Source organism: Heterocephalus glaber, unplaced genomic scaffold, assembly GCF_053883595.1.
Source record: "Heterocephalus glaber isolate CG9 unplaced genomic scaffold, H.glaber_assembly_v1.0 deba00001428, whole genome shotgun sequence".
In the NCBI taxonomy this organism is placed as follows: domain Eukaryota; kingdom Metazoa; phylum Chordata; class Mammalia; order Rodentia; family Bathyergidae; genus Heterocephalus; species Heterocephalus glaber.
The window spans coordinates 24,854,176-24,879,349 of NW_028258293.1; the positions used below are offsets into that span (position 1 = coordinate 24,854,176).

Here is a 25,174-nt window from a genome sequence, read left to right on the forward strand (position 1 = left end):
CAGCTAGCAGACTCAGTAGGGACCATTGGATCACATATCTTAGACATAGCTATTCTGTGGTGATCACATAAAACTCTAGACTACTCTAAACCCTAAAATTCCTTTATCTAAATTCCCATTAACTAAAGAGGTAGAGGTGTAAGACATGAAAAACGTCCCCAAGCAATTATTGGTCTTTGGTGAACAGGAATAAACATAAAATGCTGTTCCACAAATCAGCTTGACAAGAATGGGGAGCACAGCAGGTGAAGATTCTAGGGACACCTCAGTAAACGCGCCACCCTCCTGCACTGGAGGAGGGGAAACAGGTGGAGAAAGGAGAACCTCAAATGTTCCAATATACCCTGCTCTGCTGTCTTCACATTTGTGGGCCTGTATGGTATGGCATATTTTTAAATGAATTTTATTTGTATATTTTAGGTATACAATACAATGACATTCATCATTGGAAATTTGCACCTTTACATAATCACTCTTCGTTATTTTTTCCCCATTCCCCACCCTGCTTCAACCCCTCCACCCCTCCTTATATAAAAGGGCTTTGCTTCCATTTTTTATTTTCTCATATTAAATTCATTCCCTTCTTTCCTTTCCTCTACCCTTCCCTGTTCCCTTTCCCCTTTGCCCCTTTTCTTCCTATTTCACATTATCTATTATGCCTTTTAGTCCTTATTTACACTTTCAGTTTCTCACACTACAGAAACTCTTCGGTATTTACACATATGTGTCCTATTTATTTTACTTAAGAGTATCACCTCAATGTGCATCCATTTAGCTATAAATGTCTCTAATTTCCTATTTTTTATGGGTGAGTAGTACTCCATTTTATTAAAAAAACCCCACATTTTCTTTATCCAGTCTCCATTTGATGAGCAATTGGGCTGCTTCCAAGTTTTAGCTATTACAAATTGTGCTGCTATGAAAATGGGTGCACATATATCACCCATTGTGGTATGAGTCTTTTAATTATTTTGGGAAGATACCCAGCAGGGAAAGAGCTGGGTCAAATGGGACTTCCAGTCCTAGTTCTTTGAGGTATCTCCATACTGATTTCCACAGTGCTTGCACCAATCTACACTCCCACCAGCAGTGGAGCAGGGTTCCTCTTTCCCCACAGCCCCGCCAGCATTTGTTATTGATTTCTTGAAAGCAGCCACTCTTTCTGGGGTGAGGTGGAATCTCAGTGTTGTTTTCATCTGCATCTCTCAAATGACCAGTGATGTTGAACATTTTTTCATATATTTATTTGCTATTTCTACTTCTTTGTCAGAGAAATGTCTGTTTATTTCAGATGCCCATTTTTGGATTGGGTCTTTAAATTTGGGAGGTCTGATTTTTTTTTTAAAGTTCTTTATATATTCTAGATAGTAGACCTTTGTCTGAGGAATAGCAGGTGAAAATTTTTTCCCACATTGTAGGTTGTCTCTTCACACTGTTGGTGGTTTTTCTTGCTGTGAAGAAACTTTTTAATAAGAAGAGATCCCACTTATTGATTGTTTGTGCTAGTTCATGGGCAACTGAGGTTTTGCTCAAAAAATCCTTTCCTACACCAATGTCTTCAAGTGTTCTACCTAACCTCTGTTTCAGCCAGTTAAGTGTTTCTATTTTAATATTTAGATCTATAATCCATTTCGATTTTAGTTTAGTGCATGGTGAGAGATATAGGTCTAGTTTTAATCTTTGATAATTTGAAAGCCAATTTACCCAGCACCATTTATTAAAGAGGCTACCTTTTCTCCAGTGAGGATGTTTGGCTCCTTTGTGGAAGATGGCACAGCTGAGTGTGTCTGGAGTTGTTTCTGCATCTTCTAATCTGTTCCACTGGTCCTCAGGTCTGTTTCTTTGCCAGTACCATGCTGTTTTTAATACAGTAGCTGTGTAGTATAGTTTCAAGTTGGGGGTTGTGATACCCCCTGCCCTGTCTCTGTTGCTTAGAATTGCATTTGCTATTCTAGGTCTCTTCTTATTCCAAATGAATTTTTGGATTGTTTTCTCAAGGTCCATGAAGTATGCTGCAGGGTTTTCAATTGGGATTGCATTGAATCTATATACCAGTTTTGGAAGTATGGCCATTTTCACTATCTTGATTCTTCCTACCCAGGAGCAAGGGATGATACCATTTTCTGATGCCATCTTCAATCTCTCTTTTCAGAGTGCTATAGTTTTCAGAGAAGAGGTCTTTGATTTCTTGTTAGGTCGATTCTTAGGTATTTCAGTTTTTTGGATGTTATTGTGAAAGGAATTGTTTACCCTATTTCTCTCTCAGTGAGTCTGTTGTTCATGTAGTGGAATGCTATTGATTTTTGTGTGTTGACCTTGCATCCAGATACTTTACTGAATTTGGTTATTGAGTCTAGAAAACTTTTGGTGAGGTTCTTGGCGTCTTCTATGTAGAGTATTTTGTCATCTGCAAATAATGACAGCTTGACTTCTTCATTTCCTATCTTTATTCCTTTTATTTTTTTCTCTTGTCTAATTGCCATGGCTAATATTTCCAAAACTATATTGAACAGGAGTGGTGATAGTGGACATCCTTGTCTTGTTCTTGATTTTAGTGTGAAGAATTTTGGTTTTTGATCATTTAGTGTGATATTGGCTGTTGGTTTTTCATGGACAGCTTTTATCAGATTGAGGCAGAGACTGTCTATTCCAATTTTTTGTATGGTTTTTATCATAAATGCATGTTGGATTATGTCAAATGCTTTTTCTGCATCAATTGAGATGACCATATGGTTTTTGTCCTTGGCTCTATTGATAAAGTGTATTCCATCAATTGATTTGCCTATGTTAAGCCATCCCTGCATCCCTGGGTTGAATCCCACTTGGTCAGGGTGTATGATCTTCTTGATGATCTTCTGCATTCTATTTGCCAGTATCTTATTAAGGATTTTTGTATCTATGTTTATCAGTGAGATTGGCCTGTAGTTCTCTTTTTTGGTTGAGTCTTTCTCTGCTTTGGGGATTAAGGTGATGCTTGCTTCAAGGAATAAATTTGGGAGTATTGATTCCCTTACAATTTCATCAAAGAGTTTTAACAGTAGTGGCAGTAGTTCCTCTCTAAATGTCTTGAAGAATTCAGCAGTGAAGCCATCAGGACCTGGGCTTTTCTTAGTTGGTAAGTTTTTAATTATGTTTTCAATTTCATTGATTGATATTGGGTTGTTTAGAATTTTTAGGTCATCTTCTTTCAAATTTAGTAATTCATATGTATCTAGGAATCTGTCCATTTCTCCCGTTTTCCATCTTATTGGCATATAGGTTCTTAAAGTACATATTAATGATCCTCTAGTTTTCTGCTGGGTCCATTGTAATTTCATCCTTTTAATTCCTAATTGCATGGATTTGGGCCTTTTCTTTCCTTTTTCTGATAAGGTTGGCTAAGCGTTTGTCAATTTTGTTGATTCTTTCAAAGAACCAACTCTTGGCTTCATTGATTTTTTTGTATCATTCTCTTAGTCTCCATTGTATTGATTTTTGCTCTGATCTTTATAATTTCCCCCTTGTATGAGCTTTGGATTTGTCCTGCTCTTCTTTTTCTAGAAACTTGAGTTTCAGCATATGGTTGTTTAATGGGGCTCACTCTGTTTTCCTAATATGAGTATTCACTGCTATGAATTTCCCTCATAAGACTGTTTTCATTGTGTCCCATAGATTCTGATATGTTGTGTTGTCATTGTCATTTAATTGTAGAAACTATCTGATTTCTTCTTTAATTTTCTCTGTGACTCATTAGTTATTCAGAAATGTGTTGTTCAATTTCTATGTGTTTATGAAATTCTTGTGGTTTCTTCTGCTATTGATCTTCAATTTCATCCCACTATGGTCTGATAATATACAAGGGATAACTTTGATTCCTTTGCACTTACTTACTTAAACATGTTCTATGTGTGAATATGTGGTCTATTTTGGAGAATGAACCATATGCAGCTGAAAAGAATGTGCATTCTGATATTGTGGGGTGGAACACTTTGTAAACATCTGTTAAGTTCATTTGTTCAAGAGTTTGATTGAGTTCTAGTATTTCATTACTTATTTTTTGTCTAGTTGATCTATTTGTGACAGTGTGGTATTGAGGTCCCCCACTACAATTGTATTAGTGCATATATGACTTTTCATGTCTGTTAGTATTTGTTTTATATAGTTGGGTGCACTAGTGTTTAGTGCATATATATTAATGATTGTCATCTCTTCCTCTTTGATCCCTTTACAAGAATGTAGTGTCTTTCTTTGTCTCTCTTAATCAGTGTTGATGTGAAATCCACTTGATCTGCCAAGAGGATAGCTACTCTTGCTTTTTTGGAGGTTCCTGTTGCATGGAGTATTGTTTTCCACTCTTTAACTTTCAGTCTATGAGTTTCTTTTTGAATGAAGTGTGTTTCTTGTATGCAGCATATTGTTAGATCTTGCTTCTTAACCCATTCTGCCAGTCTCTTTCTTTTTGATTGGTGATTTCAGACCATTAACACTGATGGTTATAAATAATACATATTCACTTATCATGGTCATGACATTTTCTTTTTGCTGGATTCTCCCCCTTTGCTTTAATTTCTTGTCTTGCTCGATGGATTCATTCTGCTGGGCTTCCTGGGTTGTGATCCTCATTGTCTTTTCCTAGGATATTGTCTGAAAACCTTTGGAGTGCTGGTTTGGTATTCATTAAGTTCCTAAGGTGTTATCTTTGTCATTAAAATATCTTATTTCTCCATCAATTTTGAAAGATAGTTTTGCAGGGTACATCAATCTGGGTTGGAGACTGTTTTCCTTTAGGGCTTGAAATATGTCACTCCAAGCTCTTCTTGTCTTGAGGCTTTGTGTTGAGAAGTCTGCTGTGTTTCTGATGGGCTTTCCTTTGTATGTGATTTGTTTCTTTTCTCTCACTGCTTGTAGAATTTTATTCTTCTGTTGGGTTTCTGGAATCTTAAGTAGTATATGCCTATGTGTAGATTTTTTTTGATCAAGGCTAGTTAGAGTCCTAAATGCCTCACTTATATGTAGGTCAAGTTCTTTTCCCCCGCTTGGGATGTTTTCTGCCATCACTTCTGTCAACAGCTTTTTTATGTCATCTGCACCCTCTCCTGTTTCTTCATTGACTCTGACTAGTCTTATGTTTTTCTTCTTTGCATTGTCTAGCAGCTGCTGGATTGATTTCTTGTGGTCCCTTACTATTTTAAGGAAATTTTCTTTTTCTGGTCACTAATTGCAGTCTTATCTTCTATGTCTGAGATTTTGTTCTCACATTGGTTCATTCTGCTGCATAAATTTTCAATGGAGTTTTTAATCTCCTGGAAATCTATTTTCATCTGTTTTATGGATTCCACTCATTTCTTATGTTGAGATTCCATCATGTTCCTCAGCTCCTCTATTTTTTAAAAATCTGTGTCCTCTCTAGATTTATTAATCATGTCTTGCTCTATGGGCACAATCTCTGCTGTTATCTGAGAAATTATTTCTGATTTCATTTTTTCCAGATCTTTTGTTGCCAGTTCAGTGAGTCCAGGTGGTTGAGTACCAGGTTGTTCTACCTCATTTCCCTTTGGTGCTGCTTTAGGTGAACTGGAAGTCTGGTTTTGAGAGTTGTTTACGTGTCTTCTCATTTCAATGGGTGGGTGGTGCAGCTGCTACCTGAGTGGCTAACCTCCTCAGTGCTGGGGGCAGTGGTATGGTGGACTGGAAGGCTCCTCTTTGGTGCTGGGGGTGAATCTGCTCCTCAGTGCTGGGGGTGTTGCAGGGCATATTTGAGTGAGACAGTTTGAAAGCTTCTTAATGTTTCCTAAGGCCTCTGGATCCAATTGTGCAGTATCAATCCTCTGTAACTCACTGGCCAATAACCACATGCTTGTGCTGCCACCTCCTGGCACAGTGAGGGAGATCTGTTTGCTATCAGTGAGAGGGCTGCCATTGACAGAGATGTTGCAAATCTGCTCTCTGGCTCCTGGAGTCCATAGGCTTGGGGTCCTGAAGACCCTGGAGTCAAATGGGGGTGTCATGCCTCATGTTGGTTTTACCATAGACAACTCCAAACAGGTCACAGCTAGTGTCACAAGATTGTCATAACTTGACCTTTTGCCTTTTCCTTGTATGAACTGGGTTCTTTTCTCAGAGGATACCTTTTGACTCTTGCAGTTTGAAAATTCTTACATTTATTTTCTTTTTCTTCTTCCCTTATCATTTTATCCACTTGTATTATCTTTCATTTTTTGGCAGATTTCAGGAATGTCTGAATAGCTTCTGCTGTTAGTCTGCTTATTTCTGTGATATCCACATCAGCTGTTTCTGCCTCTTCCCAGGCTTGTTTGTTTCCTCCAAGGTGAAGTATTTAAGCCAGTTCATCTTGTGCAGTGCCTTGGGGAGCCCCAGGGTCTCAATGTTGTATAGGTTATCCACCTCCTTGAGGAGTTTTTGCCTGTCTGATTCAATTTGATTCATACTTGCACTTCATTGTTGAAATTAAGAAATGAGGTGAGCTTCTATCTCTGCAATGAGTTGGTCTTGGCTAACTGACTGCTGCCTTTCCTAGGATCTATGGTGCTTGGGTGGAGGCTGCAGGTTGTGCAGAAAGTGATTTAAATCTAGATTTTCATGATTGAAACCCATGTTGCTTGAGTGAAAATAAAATTCCCATTGGAATTTTTCTCCTGAAAGGCTAAATCTCTTAATCTCTATGACTTGGTTTCCCCATCTGAAAACTGGAGGTAGTAACCATATTGCTTGAGTGCTTAATTTATAGTACCCCTATCTAAGTGTACATATCAATTACTGAAAATGTAGAGATTGTTATTATTTTATTAATGCACTGAAGATTATTTTATTATGTATTGACTCCTCAGTGACATAGAGAAACAGCATGGTAACACTAGAACCAATTAGACTTGGATACAGGACTGATAACCTCTTTTTAGTGATAATACCTTAAGAGGAAGAGTAGGCTATAGAACTTGGTGGAGGGCTGAGGGGGAGGTAATGGGAATTGTATAGGGAAGAGTAGAGATAAACAGATCCAGGTAGCCTAGGTCAGATTCTCTATCATTTAAATTCTGGGGTTGTCTCTGGGCTCTGAGCTTTAGATTCTGCTTGGGATCTCGGTTTTATGCTGAATAACTGTGTGTATGGAGAGGTGCTGTTTCTATGGAGCTTGGATAAATTTTTCTCCATCTTCTTATTAATCATAAAGAGTCTTGAAATTTTATTTTTTTTCTGTTATGAGGGGATAGTACCCCTAGAAGATGACCTTTTTTAAAAAAAATGTTTTGAAGTGTTATATTCCCAAGGTGAGTCCTAATTCCCTCCTTTTTCTGTCACCAGCACAGACTTACACTTACGCAAAGCAGGACTCCACAGGCCTGAGTCTCTGGGAATTTTACTCATATGCATAAAATTGGCTTCCTCTCTTGGCTAGTTGTTTCCTGAGGCCCATTGTGCAGCCTTGGTGAGCTCTGCTCCTCTGTCAATCCAGCAGTCACTTCCAAACACTCTCACAGGTGAGTTTGAATCTGTACATTCCAGGTATTCATATAACAAGTATGTTTCTATCAACAATTCTCTGTGTATTTCTGATTCATGTCTCTGTATTTTTAAGTAAATTTCTGTTCATGCTAGTGTATATCAAAATAGTTGCCATAATTATCATATGATAGAGATGTTTATGACAAAAAACCCTAAATCTCATTTTTTATGTAAATTGTATATAGAAAAAGCAGTAGTCAGACAAATACTCATATTGTCTCCCAGCTATGGTAAACAAGGCTAACAAAGGCTGCCTTAGCAGTGAAAGACATAATCATGTGACAGGAGTTGGAGACTTTTCCCTCTTCTGTCCCTCACCAATCCACAGCCTTGACATTTGTTACAGAATGGGAGAGACTTGACAGCCTGCAACCTCAGACCTAAGGGCAGAATGAGACATGAAAGGGCCACTGATCACAATTCAGCAGATGCTAGGGGCCTTCTTCCAGCATTTTTAGTAAGGATTATCCTACCTTAGAATATCTCTACTGCCCAGAATTTATTTCATCATACAGCTTTGACTCTGTGAAAAGTGTTCCTTACATGAACTCCACACTGCTTCCCTGTGATCTCCTATCATTGACAGCCTTTCCTACCCGACTTCATCCATCTCCACTACATTATATTCTTGTCAAAGTGAAGTATCATTTGATCCTTTAAAGCTGTTTGTAATTACACTTTGCATGTGTTGCAATCCTATTTTGAGCATAGAATTTGTACTTCAGTTATGGTCTAAGAGGTCTATTTGTGTTTTAATTTGTTAATGTCTTCGTGAACACATTTTTTAGTGCCATAATCATGGGAAGTTATGTGAAAGTAAGGTAAATCAGGGACCTTATGAGAGCTCAGTCTAACAGGGAAGGCAGAGGCACATCATTTTAATAAAAAAATTTTTGTATGAAATATTACAAAGTTACAGATGATAAAATATTATTTCTACTTAAATAATAAAAAATTTGCCAGTTTGTTGTGAACTACATATCACACTTTCAATTCATGTTTGATATACTATCCATCAATCACTTTGACAAGAGGATTTATGTGCTGTGGAAAATAAGAGTCAGGAACTTTAAGAAGCAGCTAAAAGAATTTTAGATAGATGTTGTGGATAGGAGAAGATTATAACATGCCATGAATAAACTTTCAGATTTAACTTACAGTGTTTCATTCATTCAGCTAAATTCTTTAATGAGCATCTGCTATGTTTTTGAACTTGTGCTAGTACAGTATTATCTTTTCTCTGATGATGCTTACAGACTAGTACACGTACAGACATTTAACCAATAAATAAAATGCATAAGTAAATATGTATTCAGATATTCTACATGAAAAGTACAGATACTAGAAGAGCCATATTTAAATGATACCTGATTATCATTATTATTATTATTTTTGAGACAAGGTTGCTTTTGAACTCAGTCTGGCCTCAAATTCCAGGGGATTCTCTTGCCTCAACTTTTCAAGTGCTGAAATTATAGGCATATGCCACTATTATGCCTGGTCCATGATTAAGATTATTGTTGCTGTGCATCTGCAACTTTATCTGTGATATGGAGAAAAATAGATATAAGTCCAAAATAAGAATGGGCTTTATGAGTCAGTGAGATCTGGCCAGGATAGTGGTTTGGGGATGCAACAAGAGTGAAAGCACTAAAAGTGCTCAAGCTAAGGATGAGGAGATTCTCTTTGGTGCAAGATAGGACTCCATTCTGATTGGACCCGAAGGGAGGTGCAACATTAGACCCAAATCTAGGCTACAACTATGGGTAACGCCTTGGAGTATTGTGACCACCAATCATGATATGTCAGCTTCATTAGATTAAGAAACACCTAGCAGATTAGCAGAGCATGCTCCTGGGTTTGTCTTTGAGAGTCACAGAAGCATGGCCTCAGGTAATATATATGGTTTATCCCAGTTCCTCTCTGATTCTCTTCCCCTTCTCTGTTTCCCTGCCACCACGAACTAAGGAGCTTTGCTCCACTGCCCCTCCACATGCTTTTCCTGCCTTGGAGCCTGCTGACCATATCTTTAATCTTCTGGAATCGTAAGCTAAATTGCATCTTTCCTCCTTTAGGTTGTGGGTCTTGAGTACTGCCTTTCAGTGGCAAGAAAGCTAATGTGGGTTAGCAAGATTGGCTAGATTTGTGGCTGAGAAATCACAAAGAGTAAAGAATGATGAAATACAAGGAAATATGAAGTTGCAGTTGTGAGTGAGGGAGAAAAGTTTTCTGAAATAAAACCAGGATGGAGACTAGGGAAGTGCCGGCAAGTTTCATTTTAATCTAAAAGACATTCATTATGAAGTGATTAAGTGTTACAAAATGACATAGAAATGGTTCTCAAAATGCAATTTACCTCAAGAGGTTGAAAACATGTTGCCAATTAGGAGTGACACGAATAGATTCTAATTTTATTGCAAGGAGTGTTACCTAAACTCTGGGATTTTTCATTTCCTCAATTTGATTCTAGTGTGCACCCAGTATTGAGAACCACTGATGTATAAGGTAAACCCATGAGAAATGTGTGGGCAAGAGGAATGAAGATGCATATTTCACTTGTGAGAGAGTTGGTTTTGAGCATAGAGATAGAAAGGATAGGATTTCACAGAGCTGTGCGCAGCATGAAGAGCAGAAAATGTAGGCTCTTTGACCATCCTCATTATTACATTGTACTTTCTCCATGGCCATACCTCTTTGTATTTCCTTGGCTACATGTTCCCCCAACTGTTCACCTATTCCAGTAGAGAATTATCATTAAGTACTGTAGCTGTATGGACCATTTCACACCCACAGCGTGTAACTACAAGATAAAGAACTGATACAGAGTCAGTGATTCATACATCCAGTCTACTCAGGGAATGAATAAAATGATTGCTGTTAACTCAACTTTCAAACAAAATGTGACCACACTTTTTGAATTTGCTTTTTAAACTATATTAAGTTTTATTATATTTATTATGTTACATTATGTCATGGTGCATTGCATTACTTTAAATTTTATATTATTTTCAACTCCTGAGAGGGGTTCACTTATTTCTCCCTAATCTCGTGGACACTAATGCAGTCCTTTATCTCTGCAGCTTTGATCTCTTCATAGATTCTAGGTGAAATCTGCTCATTTTGAAAACACTATATCATTGACAGCCTTTCAGAACTTTGTTTTTACACTCAGAGATCATTTGTATGTTGGTATAATTGTAACCTGAAACATTAATTTCCTTCATCATTCATATTTCTCTCTTTTTCAGTTTTCTAAAACAGCAGTCTCACATTTCAGACATTTTTCCTGCAATAGGACAGTGAGGAACTCATGGGGATTACCTTTCTCCAGGTATTCTTATTTCCTTAGAGCCTCATTGAAATAGCTAACCATCAATTCTTTCTGATGACTTCAACCTAGATCAAAATGAGATTTACTTTCATCATCATAGTGAAATTAGATGCCCAAACACTAAACATATATTAATTTTCTCAATATTCCTTCATATTCGAATAAGAGAGTAGGATTATTACCCTAATTTTACAAGTGAAAAATAAACAAAGATATGCGAGATTAAGGTATAAATAAGTTGCCTACATCATACATCTAGTAACTGACTGAGTAAATATTTTGACCCAGATTTGATTTATTCCAGTTTTTGTTTTTAATTTTTAAGCTATGGTCTTTTGCAAGATTGGACAATCAGAAATATCTATTTTACACGTAATACATTAGGATTCTGGAGCTCAAACAGAAGCAGAGAATTAGAGAAAGTGTGTTATTTCAACTCACCTGTTTATTTCATTTCCTTTCTTCAGCCTTTAGGGTGAGTGCTCAGGCAGAAGGCGACAGGTGGGAGCTATCAGCTTTCTCAAGTGGCAGCTGAAGACCAGTTTCTGCTATTGGTGGCATGGGAGCTGAAGGCAATGAAAGCCTTGACTTCCTATCTGTCTTCCTGACTGGCATCCCAGGACTAGAAGCCCAACATCATTGACTCTCTATCCCTTTCTTCACCATCTACACTGTGGCCATTGTGGGCAACAGCTTAATCATGGCAGCAGTGCAGAAGGACTCTGCTCTACATGAGCCCATGTACCTGTTCCTCTCCATGTTGGCTGTCAGTGAAGTGGGTGTCTCTGTGTCTACACTGCCTACCGCTATGGGCATTCTTTGGTTTGATGCTCGCAGGGTAGACTTTGATGGCTGCTTGGCTCAGATGTTTTTCATTCACACCTTCTCTGGCATGGAGTCAGGGGTCCTGTTGGCCATGAGTTATGACTGCTTTGTAGCCATCTACAATCCACTGCGTTATACAGCCATCCTGACCCTGCCCCGCATCATATCCATGGGTCTGGGCATTACACTGAAAAGTGTGGCATTCATGGCTCCACTTCCTGTCCTTTTGAGGCAACTTCCCTATTGTCACATTAACATTCTCTCCCACTCCTATTGCCTCCATTTAGATCTGATCCAGCTGCCTTGTGCTGATACTAAGCTCAACAGTATCCTGGGTTTAGCCATTGTCCTCGCCACTTTCGGTCTGGATTCATTGCTCATCGTGGTGTCCTATGTGCTGATTCTTTACACAGTGCTGGGCATTGCTTCTGGGGAGGGACGGAGGAAGGCACTCAACACATGTGTGTCACATATCTGTGCAGTGCTTGTGTACTATGTGCCTATGATCGGGGTGTCTGTGATGCGTCGTGCTGCCAAGCATGCTGCTCCTTTGGTCCACACAATTGTGTCTAGCATCTACCTCTTTGTACCACCAGTGCTCAACCCCATCATCTACAGCGTTAAGACGAGGCCAGTCCGACAGGGCATTGTTACCTTGTTCTCTTGCAAGAAGGAATTGAGCTGAATGAGTCCAGGGGAAGGAGCTATTCCTCAACCCACAAACCCTCACTATGTTTTTGCAATGTACAAAGCTGTACACTAGCCATTTTGAGGAGAAATTCAAAACATCTATACAGTCTTGAGTCTGAACCACAAATTATTTCTAATTTCTTTCCTTGTTAAGTTTTATTAACATATGTATGTCTCTGTATGTGCACCTGGTACACCTTTATCATCTAATCAGTCATGACAACTTCAGGGTAAAAAAATTCATCTTTTCTGTATTCCCTAAAGGCTTCTGAGAAAAGGTCTAACATAAAGCAAGTTGATATTAAGAGCTTCTGGCTTAATGATATATTAGTTTAAATAAAGCAAACATTCATTTTTATGAAAAATCATCCTGAGTATTTGCCTTTAAGTAGAGTGAGTATATTTTCTGGTTTGTTTTAGATATTGATAGTTTGTTGACTTGTTTTCCTCAGCATCATTACTAAAAACATTCTTTCTCACTCTCAAAGTTTTCCTTGTTTAGACCATAAATTATCTGATAAATCTGGCTTTGAAGCAACCTCCAGTTATGTAAGGAATCAGATTCTCCCCACTCCCCACTGTTGGGTGTAGAGAGCACCCAATTGTTCACATACATCAAGAGCCTGAGGGGATACAGCTGAGGAAAGGACCTCAACAGAGGTATAAATGAAAACATGAACAACTTCACAAAACCCAGGCTATGGATTGTACAAATCCCAGCAAAAGCATCTAACTCTGCTTTAGTAGAATCCCAGACTCTATTTTTAAATCAACACCTGTGCCTCATTTCACTGTGTCTGGATGTCTCCTCTTCGCCTCTCTTACCATCCTTTCAGCCTCCAGTACCTTGGTATGCTCTATAGTGCCTGCAGTTTGTTTTGTTCCCTGACTACCACCACCTTTCAGCCTTGTAAACATAGGTCTTGTTGGTCCTGCTGGCTTCTGTCTGAGGTTTCCTGGAAATCTTGGTCAAGTGGGATCTCCCAAACACCACAGCTCTGAGTATTGTATGGAGGGGATGTGTAGCAACATGCTGTTGATCAGTAACTAGTGTTAGGTTATCAGTCTCATGCATTTCACGACCTCTAGTTACAGTGAGAATGTTTTCCTTACCTCAAGCTAACCTGCCCAACCTGTTTATCCTACCGGAGACACCTGTACACAGCAATTTTTTTTAAGCCTTTATTTTGCTGGAACAGTGGTCACCAAATTTTTGTTTATGTAAAGAATAAAACACCTATATATTGTCAGATTGGTATTTAAAATTTTGTTACTAATTTCTATAATTGTTGAGCATTCATTTTGAGGTATATTACAAACACATGTCAGTTTAAAATAAATTGTTATATCTTTAAATAGCTAATGAAATATAAAGGGATTATATTTAGATACTTGACATCATAAATTTAAGGAACAGGTTACTTTATGTGTGTGTGTGTGTGTGTGTGTATATATATTTTTTTTTTTTTCTTTTTTTTTTTTTTTTTTTTAAGACAGGGTCTTGCTATGTAGTTGAGGCTGGCTTTGAACTCACTATGCAGCCCAGACTGGCCTCTAGCTCACAGCAATCCTCCTGCCTCAGCCTCCAAGTACTGGAATTACAGGTGGGTGCCACCACACCTGTCAGATATTTTACGTCATTACCTTTGTTTCCTTTATTTCAAGTTTTTATTTTACCTTCATAGAAGAGTTTTGAACATATAATGTAATTTTATGTTTAAAATTATTCTAATGATTACCTTATCAAAATTGTATGCAACATATATGCATATATATTCAGTGAAATTTGAGTTTAAAAATTGAGTTTATAATATTGTTTTAAAATGAATTTTCTAGTAACACATAATTGATAAAAACAATATGAGGATAATAAAATTTTTATACATTAAAAGCAAACTAATTAGAAAATAATCTCTTAATGAGGTACATAGGCTTTTTTCATAGATTTAAAATTACTAATACTAATATAATGAGATAAATTTCAGCATGAATTTTATTCCAGTTCATTCTCTCCTTGTTACTATAAATGTTAATCCTGAGCAGTTTGTTAGTATAAATAAGTAGATGATTTGAATCTGTTTTGTTGTAGCTTAGAGTCATTGTTTATTGAATGCTTTTTTAATAAAAATTACAAAATACACATTATGATCTATCTAAAGTATTTTCATGACAACAAGGAATCATTTCATTGGATACCTCTTCACTTTTTCTGAAAGCAATAAAATTGATGCCATTTGCTTTTTAATAGAGTGTTTTACCCAGTCACCACTGCCATTTATTTCATTAAAATCTAAGCCAATGTTACTAGTAGTCCCTTAGTTTGGTATCTCAGAAATTTTCATATTAGTGTAATGCGTAGTAGAAAGATTCAAAATTGCTTGATAAGCTTTGCTTTTTCTCTTTTCCTTCTTCCACTGTCCTTCCATTTTTCCTTACCTTTTCTTTTCTTTCCCTTCTCTTTCTCCCTTCCTTCCTTCCTTCCTTCCTTCCTTTCTTCCTTCCTCCCTCCCTTCCTCCCTCCCTTTCTTTATTCATTCCTCCCTCCCTCCCTCTTTTTCTCTAACTCACTCTTTCTCCTCCCACCTTCCTTCCTTTCTTTCTCTTTCTTTCTTTTTTTCTTTCTGACAAGTAACTTTGTGGAAAGGAAGAAAAATGGTGTAACAAAGTATATAATAAAACCAGGTACATTCTCGCTCAAAGTAATCTTAAGTGAAGAGAATATATGGGCATTAAATGTGTTAAGATGCATTCCCTTAAATTTTTCATAAAAATATCTGTGCTCAGGGACACATGTAGTCCACTTGAAGAACATTAGACTTGATGCCCACCGATGACATCTTTTGTAAGCTAGAATGAGCGTTCAAGTCTCAGTTTAAATGATAAGGAACATGATTTCTTCCAAGAGGTATCCACTGTTTCATTATCTAATTTATTCATTTATTAAAAAAACATTTTCAAGCACCTACTAAGAATGAAGAATAGGTATATAATCATATATGCTTTAAGATGTAGCGTGGAGAATGAATTCAAAAACTTGAGAATGAAGGTTGCAATATTTTCTTGAGGAAATGCCAATATTTATTCCAAGATTGTAAATGGAAATAGATGACTATATCATGTGAGATGCAAATCTAAAATATAAAGTTGTATGAATAGATATATAATAAAAATTAATTTTTTAATGGAATTAATTTCATAGGCATGTCTATATAGCATAAATAAATTCACACTGATGTATTTAATCCTAATTCATGGATAACACAAGCTACTTTCCTTGTGGGTCTGAAACTTGCCACTATCTGTCATTCATTTATTTAATTTTTCAATTTCATTATACATAGAAATAGTTTCAGAATTGTTAATCTGTGTTCCTATGAAGATTTGCTTTGTGAGTTAGAGTAGTGCCTCTTGTACATTCTTCACCTTTAATCTTTGAGATCTCATTGATTTCTCAACATATGTAGGTCGGCAATCTTTTCAACATAGTTGTTTCCTATAATTATAATAAAAGTTAGGTTCTTTTGTAACATTCTGAATTCTATACTAGGATCCTATAATGTTTTGAACAATTTTTTGACTATTATGTCAATTTCACTATCTGTGACCTCAATTTTCAATTGATACCTATCTTCAGTCAAGAAATTATTTATGATATCCTACCTTTCTCTTTACTAATATTGGCATAATCCCAAAGTTTCTTTTCCCAGCATTATTTTTGGACTATTTCCAAGCCCATGCTATTAGTTGAAAGCAAAATATCATTTGAACCATATTGCTTTCCATTTTCTTGAAATTTTTTCAACAAAAACCCCCATCTCTCTCAATAAGCTGAAATTTACCTAAGAGTCAGAAAAATGTCATGCTTACTTGTAAAAGTATGGAGACTTACTTTATAGTCCTCATTTCCCTACTCTGATAATACTCTACCATCAAATTTATGACTTCTTTTCATGAGTAATTTAATAAATTCATTCTCTCATCTGGAGTGCATGTTGTGGGGGCAAAGGAGACGAATGATTCCATGGCGAATCTGCTTGGTCTTGATACTATAAATGATGGGGTTCATCACAGGAGGTGCCAGCAGGTACACATTGGCCATGATGACATGGACCAGTGGGGAGTTGTGCTTGGCAAAGCAGTGAGTCATAGATACTCCAACTATGGGGACATAAAGCACCAGAACAGCCAGAATGCGGGACAAACAGTTGTTGAGGGCACGGAGTCTCTCAGCCTTGGAGGATGCCCCTAGAACACTTCTCAGAATCTTTGCATAGGACAGCACAATAAGCACAGGGTCCATCACAGTGATGAGCAGGACTAGAGCAAATCCATACCAATTGTTGACCCGGGTGTCAGCACAGGCCAGGTGAATCATATCCTGGTGGAGGCAGTAAGAGTGAGAGAGAAGATGGGAGTGGCAGAAAGGCAGGCACTTGAGGAGGAAAAGGGAGGGAAGAACAGCTAGGACACAACAGGAAATGATGGTTAACCCAATCCTACCAATGACCTCACTGGTAAGGATAGAAGCATAATGGAGGGGACGGCAGATGGCCACATAGCAGTCAAAGGACATAGCCACCAGGACAGAAGACTCCATAAAGGAGAATCCATGGAGGAAGAAGAGCTGGGCAAAGCAGCCCTCAAAGCTGATTTTGCGAATGTTGAACCAGAAGAGCTGCATGACGGTGGGCAGGGTGGTGAGGGTGAGTCCCAGGTCAGTCAGGGCCAGCATGGAGAGAAATAGGAACATGGGCTGGTGGAGAGAGGGCTCCGTGTGTATGACAGTGAGGATGGTGCTGTTCCCTAAGACAGAGATGATGTAGAAGCAGCAGAATGGGATGGAAATCCAGATGTGGTGGTCCTCAAATCCTGGGATGCCTGTGAGGATGAAGTAGAATGCATCTTGTGTGATGTTAGGAGACATCCTAGATGAATGCAAAATCTCCAATCTGTGTGTTCCACATGAACGCTCTCCTCAGCATCCTACTGCCACAGAGTCATTATCTCTCTATTCAACCCAGGGCACAGGCATATATTTGGGTTGGTTTTCCTACCGCCACTGAGAAATACCCTAATAGGAAGCTCAACAATTGTGGCCCCTCTTTCATAAATTTCCACTTAAGAAAAACTCATTTTTTCAAACTTTTATATCCTGTGTTATGTAAAAAAAATAGCTTTATGCTTCGTGCAGTCCTCTGGCAATATGCATCCCAGTGGCTCTTGTGTGTGTACCTCTGTACCCACACAAATGTGTTCACTAAGGGAAACTCATCTGCTTAATACTTCAAATAACTAGCAGATCAAATCTAAAAACTTAATTCACCTTCTACTTGACATCATAGGAAAATACAATTATTCTATTTCATGTCATTTGCTTGTATGGCAGGAGTAATGAGATGGGGAAGTATCAAAGTGATGCCCAGGTTTCTTACCTGAACATCTGTGAATTATAGTGACAATTATTTTTCGTAAGGAGCACTAAAGAGGACACTCTGGGGGAAAGATCCTGGGTTTGATTTGTGCATAGGAGTCCAGAAAAATTACACGCAAATGCCTAGAAGGCTCATTAGGACAGAGAGAAGACTTCCAGGACTACAGGAATCCTTGGCATATTTTAGGTAACTCAGAACCTGGGAATATAATATAGTAATGTAAGCAAGAATTTAGAGTGGGGAAAGAAAGAAGCCTAAGGAACTATTATTAAAAAGTAAAATTAACCTTAGGTAAATATTGAAGAAAAAGCAAAGGAGAGTGTAAAGGACTGTCAGGAAGAAGGAAGGACAACAAGGAAAATAAAACCAAGCAATTAAGAGAATGTCTATTGTGATTTAGGGCTGCTCTGATATTTAGTAACATGAGTATTACAAAGCATGTGCTCATTTCAGGAACACGAATGCCACCAGAAATCTTCGAAAGACATCTTAGTAGAGTAAAAGGAAGAAAAGACAAGTTAAAGTGTCTTAAGGGTGAATTAGTGGGAAAGAGTGGAAAATTTTTGCAGCATATGTATTATTATAAAAGAAACTATACTGCCTGCTAGGGCCTGAATGCAGTCTTTGTTTTGTGTTTTGTTTTTGTTTTGTTTTGTTTTGTTGCAGTGTGTGATTTTCAGACTTTGAGGTTCAGTATTTCAAACTTTACAAAAAAAATGAGTAATCAAATGAGATGATGAGTATGTTCACATGCCTCGCTGTAGTAGCCATTCTCCTATCTGTATGAGGCCTGTAGCATTATGCTGTAAGCTTCAAATATACATGATAAAAGTTACATAAAAACCCTTCTCACAAGTTAAATGCCTCATGGTGTTTTAGGTGGACACTATGGAGATGTCCACATGACATGCTTATCATGTGGATGGCAGAGAGGAGAAACAACAGGGGCAGCAGCAACAGTAGCTTCTGCAGAGAACTTACTGTGTGGCAGGAACTGTCCTAGGACTTTACTCACCTAACTCACTTAACTTAATCATTCCATAATTGCTGTTTGTAACTTTAAGTAATGAGGAAAATATAGTGGTGAGGAAAGCTAATTTGTTGGAAAAATTCTTGGAAAAGCTTGGAAGTCTTGATTGGACAAGTGGACTACCATGTGTTTTCTACTTTGAGTACAAATTTTAAAAGGCTAGACAGAGGGGCAATGCAGGAGACAAATGTATGCCATGAAATAGGCTGGCAAGAGGGTCCTCTGCGGTCCTCAGAGGGTGGGACTGATTTCGGAGGTGGTGGGAGCTGAAGGCTCTGGAGGACAGGGGAGCCAGGGAGAGAGAGAATCACTTTCTGTTGTTGTTGGGAGAAGGAATGTGGGAGGACAAAAAGCAGGATGGAATTATGGAAGTGACACATTTTGTGAAGAGAATCAGGTAAGAAATGTAGGCGCGTTTGCACTTCTGAGTATGCATGTGGTTGTGTGTTTGTGCACAGCAGTGGGAGGTGGGAATGAGAGGAGGGAGAGGACTGACAGGTGCACCATTCAGAAGTCCATCAGAGGGGACTTGGAGGTTTATGCTCCATCGTTCTGCCCTCAGGACAGAACTAAGGCCTGTGGATGTGTGGTAAAAAACTTTAGGATACAAAGACAGAGGGAAGAAAGGAAAGGAGGGAGAAGATGAGGAAGGAAAGGTCAAGACATAATAGCAGTGAAAACTTGGTAACCTTTTTCCAGTGCTCCAAGGCAGTCAGTTCTGTTCCCTCAAGTGATCTCCAGAGAGGTAACATTCTTAGGGCCTCTCCACCAGGTGCAGGAGGCGAGGACTCTGGCATCAGTGTGGGCATGGTTTCCCTACATCTTTAGGTTTTTCCCATGACTGTCCTCGTGTGGTAAGGTCTGTCCTTTGCAAGCCCCTGACTGGTTGATGTTGGTTTCTGTTCATTCCTCATTCACATTTTTTGATACTTCCCTTAAATCTACTTCTTTCTGAAACATCTAATGAAAACTTTTCAGGGAAGAGAGGAAGACAAATGAAAATAGGACCAAGAGAGATACCATCCAGTAGTGGTCAGTTTTCAGGGCAAGTTTCTGATAACACTGAAAACACTTTGGCATTTAGGGCCATAAGCTTGGTGCAACATGGAACAAGCACAACCTGGCTAGTCTTTTTATTCATTGAGAGCACATGATAACTGCCCCACGATGCACTTCATGTTTCCTAGCTGTCACATCTCACCCCCCTCAGTGTTCCTCTCAAGTGGGTCTGCCTAATTCTCCCCTTTGGCTCCATGAGTGCCCCATCTTCTCATTGGCCAAACATCCTCCTTCTTTTGTTGCGGACTACCATGGAGCAGTCCAGCTCACCTGTGTCTTTCTTCTGTGTCCCTTCAACGCTCTTGCCTTCTACTCTCTGCTGTGTGATTTATATGTCCTGGAGAGCCCTGGATGGAATGCAGGAGGCAGGTGGGGAGGCCTCTGGAGAGAGGTTCGTTGTCATAATGGAATATGAGTGCTGTGTTCTGGGACATGAGGTCCTAGGGGAGAGAACCAGGAAGCAGGTCTCTTGCTCAGGAGAAGCATCGGCAGCATAACAGCACCTTACTCTTGGTGTGAGAGAATGTGAATTGATTCTAGATTGGAAACAACTTCTCTTAAACTGAGAAACTTTCTAGCAAGGATGGGTTATCCAAGAGGACATGGGTAAAAGTTAAATTTTGAGGATTTCATATTTCAGGGAAGTATTCTACACATCCCATCAGAGAAATATTACTGTCAGGGAATGACAATTCAAGTTTACTGAAAAAAAACTTACTGTTTGTGGTTTAAATTTGAAGTTTTACAAATTGCTTAAGAGAATTCATATTTTATCTCTCTGTAAAAAGAAGTCTAAGCAGCTTACATGAAAATATTTTAAGATTATTACAAAAAATATAAAAGCACAAAACAAAAATCTCTTGATTTCAGTGAATATACAGATACATAATTTTAGAAAAGAAAATTCATAATAATAAAAATGTATTTGTGGTAACATTTCCTGAGTGTCCTGTATGTGCCAGAAATGGGACCCACTGTCATATGGAATTGTGAGACGACTTGGAAGGGGCCCAGATTCTAGCAGCTGCTGTCTTGATGATCAGTGGTTCTCTCCTGCTTACTACTGCGGCTGATCTGTTGTGATAGGGATTGTGCAGTGTTGGAGCACAGTTGCCCTTTAGAATTGTCATGTTATTAATATGACTGAATCTAGAGTTGATAAGGCCTGAAGATGTGGGGGAGGTACCCCCGGTCTGGTAGACATGCAAGTCCCAGAGGCAAATGGGGCTTCCTCCTCCAGCGCCCTACTGGGAGTAGTTGCTGTGTGCAGTGCAAGGCACCTGCTCCTCAGGAAGGCTGGAGCTCTGCTCAGCCAAGGGGCTATGATGAGTGTCATCTAAAGACAACAGACTGGGTCCCAAGGTTGCCAGTCACGTGAAAAATACCGAATTAGCCCGCTGCAGACAGGCAGGTCTGTGGACAGGTCCCGAGGTTGCCAGTCACACAGAAAACACAGAATCAGCCCGTGCCCCAGCACCAATCCACTGGACCCACCCCATGCTCCTTTGGCGTCTTCTCTGTACAGCCACCTGGTTCCACACTACAAAGACTTAGAGGACACCAGACCACCAGACCACTGTACTGGACCTAATCAAGTTCTCAGCATTTAAAGAATTCCTGCCCAGAGGTAGGGGCTTCTGAGCCACTGTCCCACTGCTCCTGGTCCAGAGGAAGGGGCTTCTCGGCCTCCATCCCTACAGCCACTCCTGCTCCCTGGCTCACCTCTCCCAGCTCAGAGGAGATGAGCCATGCAGACACCAACAGCACCCTCCCTGGCCCCCCACCGTCGAAATGAGAAAACATGTAAATACGTCTCATAACCAGACTTCCACATCACCTACAGCAACCCCAAAGGGAAATGAGATGGAACACTCTGATACTGAACCACCTGGACCCACTGAACTGGCCACAAAAGGGGATCTGGAAAAAATGAAATCAGAAATAATTTCTCAGATAACAGGAGAAATTGTGCTCCTAGTGCAAGACATGATTAATAAATCTAGAGAGGAGCTCAGGAACATGATGAAATCCCAACATAGGAAACAAATGGAATCCATAAAACAGATGCAAATAGATTTCCAGGACATGAAAAACTCCATTGAATGTCTACACAGCAGAATGAGCCAATGTGAGGACAGAATTTCAGATATAGAAGATAAGATTGCAATTAATGACCAGGAAAAGAAAAATTGTTTCAAAATTATAAGGAAACACAAGAAATCAATCCAGCAGCTGTTAGATGATGCAAAGAAGAATCATGTAAGACTGATTGGGCTCAAAGAAGAAACAGGAGAGAGTGGAGGTCACATTAAAAAAAAAGCTCTTTGCAGAACTAATGGCAGAAAACTTCCCAAGCAGGGGAAAAGAAATTCACATACAGATAAGTGAGGCATATAGGACTCCAAATAGCCTTGATCAAAAAAAGTCTACACATAGGCATATAATTGTTAAGATTCCAGAAACTCAACAGAAGAACAAAGTTCTACAAGCAGTTAGAGAAAAGAAACAAATCACATACAAAGGAAAGCCCATCAGAATCGCAGCAGACTTCTCAACATAAACCATCAAGCCAAGAAGAGCTTGGAGTGACATATTCCAAACCCTAAATGAAAACAGCCTCCAGCCCAGATTGATGTACCCTGCAAAACTATCTTTCAAAATGGATGGAGAAATAAGATACTCTCATGACAAAGAGCACCTTAGGAACTTCGTGAATCCCAAACTAGCACTTCAAAGGATTTTACACAATATTCTAGGAACAGACATTGAGGATCACAACCCCAGGAAGCAAAGTAGAATGAACTCATCTGGCATGACAAGAAATTAAATGTAAAGGGGGAGAACCCAACAAAAAGAAAAACTCATGGCGATGATAAGTTAATACGTTTCAGTTATAACCATCAATGCTAATGGTCTCAATTCACCAATCAAAAGAAACAGACTGGCAGAATGGGTCAAGAAGCAAAATGCAACAATATGCTGCATATAAGAAACACACTTCATTCAAAAGGAAACTCATAGACTGAAAGTTAAAGCTTGGAAAACAATACTCCATGAAACAGGAACCCCCCAAAAAGCAGGAGTAGCTATCCTCTTGGCAGATCAAGTAGATTTCAAACCAACACTGATTAAGAGAGATGAAGAAGGACATTACATCCTTGTAAAGGGAAGAATCCAAGAGGAAGAGATGACAATCATAAATATCTATGCACCAAACACTAGTGCACCCAACTATATAAAACAAAAATTAACAGACATGAAAAGTCATATATGCACTAATACAATTGTAGTGGGGGACCCCAACACCCCGCTGTCACAGATAGATCAACTAGATTAAAAATAAGTAATGAAATACTAGAACTCAATTGAACTCTTGAACAAATGAACTTAACAGATGTTTACAGAGTGTTCCACCCCACAAAATCAGAATACACATTCTTCTCAGCTGCACATGGGTCATTCTCCAAAACAGACCCCATACTCACACATAGAACATGTTTAAGTAAGTGCAAAGGAATTGAAGTTATCCCCTGTATATTATCAGACCATAGTGCGATGAAATTGGAGATCCATAGCAAAAGAAACTCAAAAAATTTCATAAACACATGGAAATTGAACAACACACTTCTGAATAACCAATGGGTCATAGAGGAAATTGAAGAAGAAATCAGACAGTTCCTTCAATTAAATGACAATGACAATACCATATATCAGAATCTATGGGACACAATGAGAGTAGTCTTATGAGGGAAAGTCACAGCACTGAATACTCACATTAGTAAAACAGAGCGAGCCAAATTAAACAACCATATGCTGAACCTCAAGCTTCTAGAAAAAGAAGAGCAGGACAACCCCAAAGCTCATACAATAGAGGAAATTATAAAGATCAGAGGAGAAATCAATGCAATGCAGACTAAGAGAATTGTACAAAAAAATCAATGAAGCCAAGAGTTGGTTCTTTGAAATAATCAACAAAATTGACAAACCCTTAGCCAAATTTATCAGAAAAAGGAAAGAAAAGGCCCAAATCCATGCAATTACAAATGAAAAAGGTGAAATTACAACAGACCCAGCAGAAATCCAGGGGATCATCAATACCTACTTCCAGAACCTATATGCCAATAAGATGGAAAGCACAGAATAAATGGACAGATTCCTAGATACATATGAATTACCAAAGTTGAATGAGGAAGACCTAAAAATTCTAAACAACCCAATATCAAGCAATGAAATTGAAAATGTAATTAAAAACTTACCAACTAAGAAAAGCCTGGGCCCAGATGGCTTCACTGCTGAATTCTATAAGACATTTAGAGAGGAACTGCTGCCACTACTGTTTAAACTCTTCACTGAAATTGAAAGGGAAGCAATACTCCCAAATTCATTCCTAGAAGCAAGCATCACCTTGATCCCCAAAGCAGAGAAAGACCCAACCAAAAAGGAGAACTATAGGCCAATCTCACTAATGAACATAGATGCAAAAATCCTGGCAAATAGAATGCAGATTATCAAGGTCATACACGCTGACCAAGTGGGATTCATCCCAGGGATGAAAGGATGGTTCAACATACGTAAATCAATCAATGTAATACACTATATCAAGAGAGCCAAGGACTAAAACCATATGATCATCTCAATTGATGCAGAAAAAGCATTTGACAAAATCCAACATGCATTCATGATAAAAACCCTACAAAAAATTGGAATAGATGGTCTCTACCTCAATCTGATAAAAGCCGTCTATGAAAAACCAACAGCCAGTATCATACTAAATGGTCAAAAACTGAACTACTTCACACTGAAATCAGGAACAAGACAAGGATGGCCACTATTACCAATCTTGTTCAATATAATTTTGAAAACATTAGCCAAAGCAATTAGACAAGAGAAAGAAATAAAAGGAATAAAGATAGGAAATGAAGAAGTCAAATTGTCATTATTTGCAGATGACATGATACTCTATATAGAAGACCCCAAGAACTCCACCAAAAGTCTTCTAGACTTAATAACCAAATTCAGTCAAGTAGCTGGTCACAAGGTCAACACACAAAAATCAATTGCTTTCCTCTACAGGAATGACAGACTCACTGAGACAGAAATAGGGCAAACAATTCCTTTCACAATAGCATCCAAAAAACTGAAATACCTAGGAATCAACCTAACAAAAGAAATCAAAGACCTCTTCTCTGAAAATTATAGCATTCTGAAAAGAGAGATTGAAGATGAGATCAGAAAATGGACAGACATCCCCTGCTCCTGGGTAGGAAGGATTAATAGAGTGAAAATGGCCATACTTCCAAAACT

At 38.6% G+C, this 25,174-nt stretch overlaps 1 protein-coding gene and 2 pseudogenes across 1 annotated transcript; 1 reads left to right on the forward strand and 2 right to left on the reverse strand.

Moving 5' to 3' along the window:
* Positions 1-5,639: 5,639 nt before the first annotated feature.
* LOC101713783 (borealin pseudogene) lies at positions 5,640-8,113 on the reverse strand (annotated as a pseudogene).
* A 3,280-nt stretch (positions 8,114-11,393) lies between these two features.
* LOC101713429 (olfactory receptor 51I2-like) lies at positions 11,394-12,344 on the forward strand (annotated as a pseudogene).
* A 3,981-nt stretch (positions 12,345-16,325) lies between these two features.
* Positions 16,326-17,285, reverse strand: LOC101713066 (olfactory receptor 51Q1). The gene has a single exon (XM_004863477.2). It carries the CDS (start codon positions 17,271-17,273, stop codon positions 16,326-16,328), a length of 948 nt encoding a protein of 315 aa, XP_004863534.2. The 5' UTR covers positions 17,274-17,285.
* Between the last annotated feature and the right edge of the window lie 7,889 nt (positions 17,286-25,174).

Excerpts from the sequence above, each read along its gene's own strand:
- LOC101713066 (XM_004863477.2), bottom strand. The coding sequence starts at position 17,273 with ATGTCTCCTAACATCACACAAGATGCATTCTACTTCATCCTCACAGGC.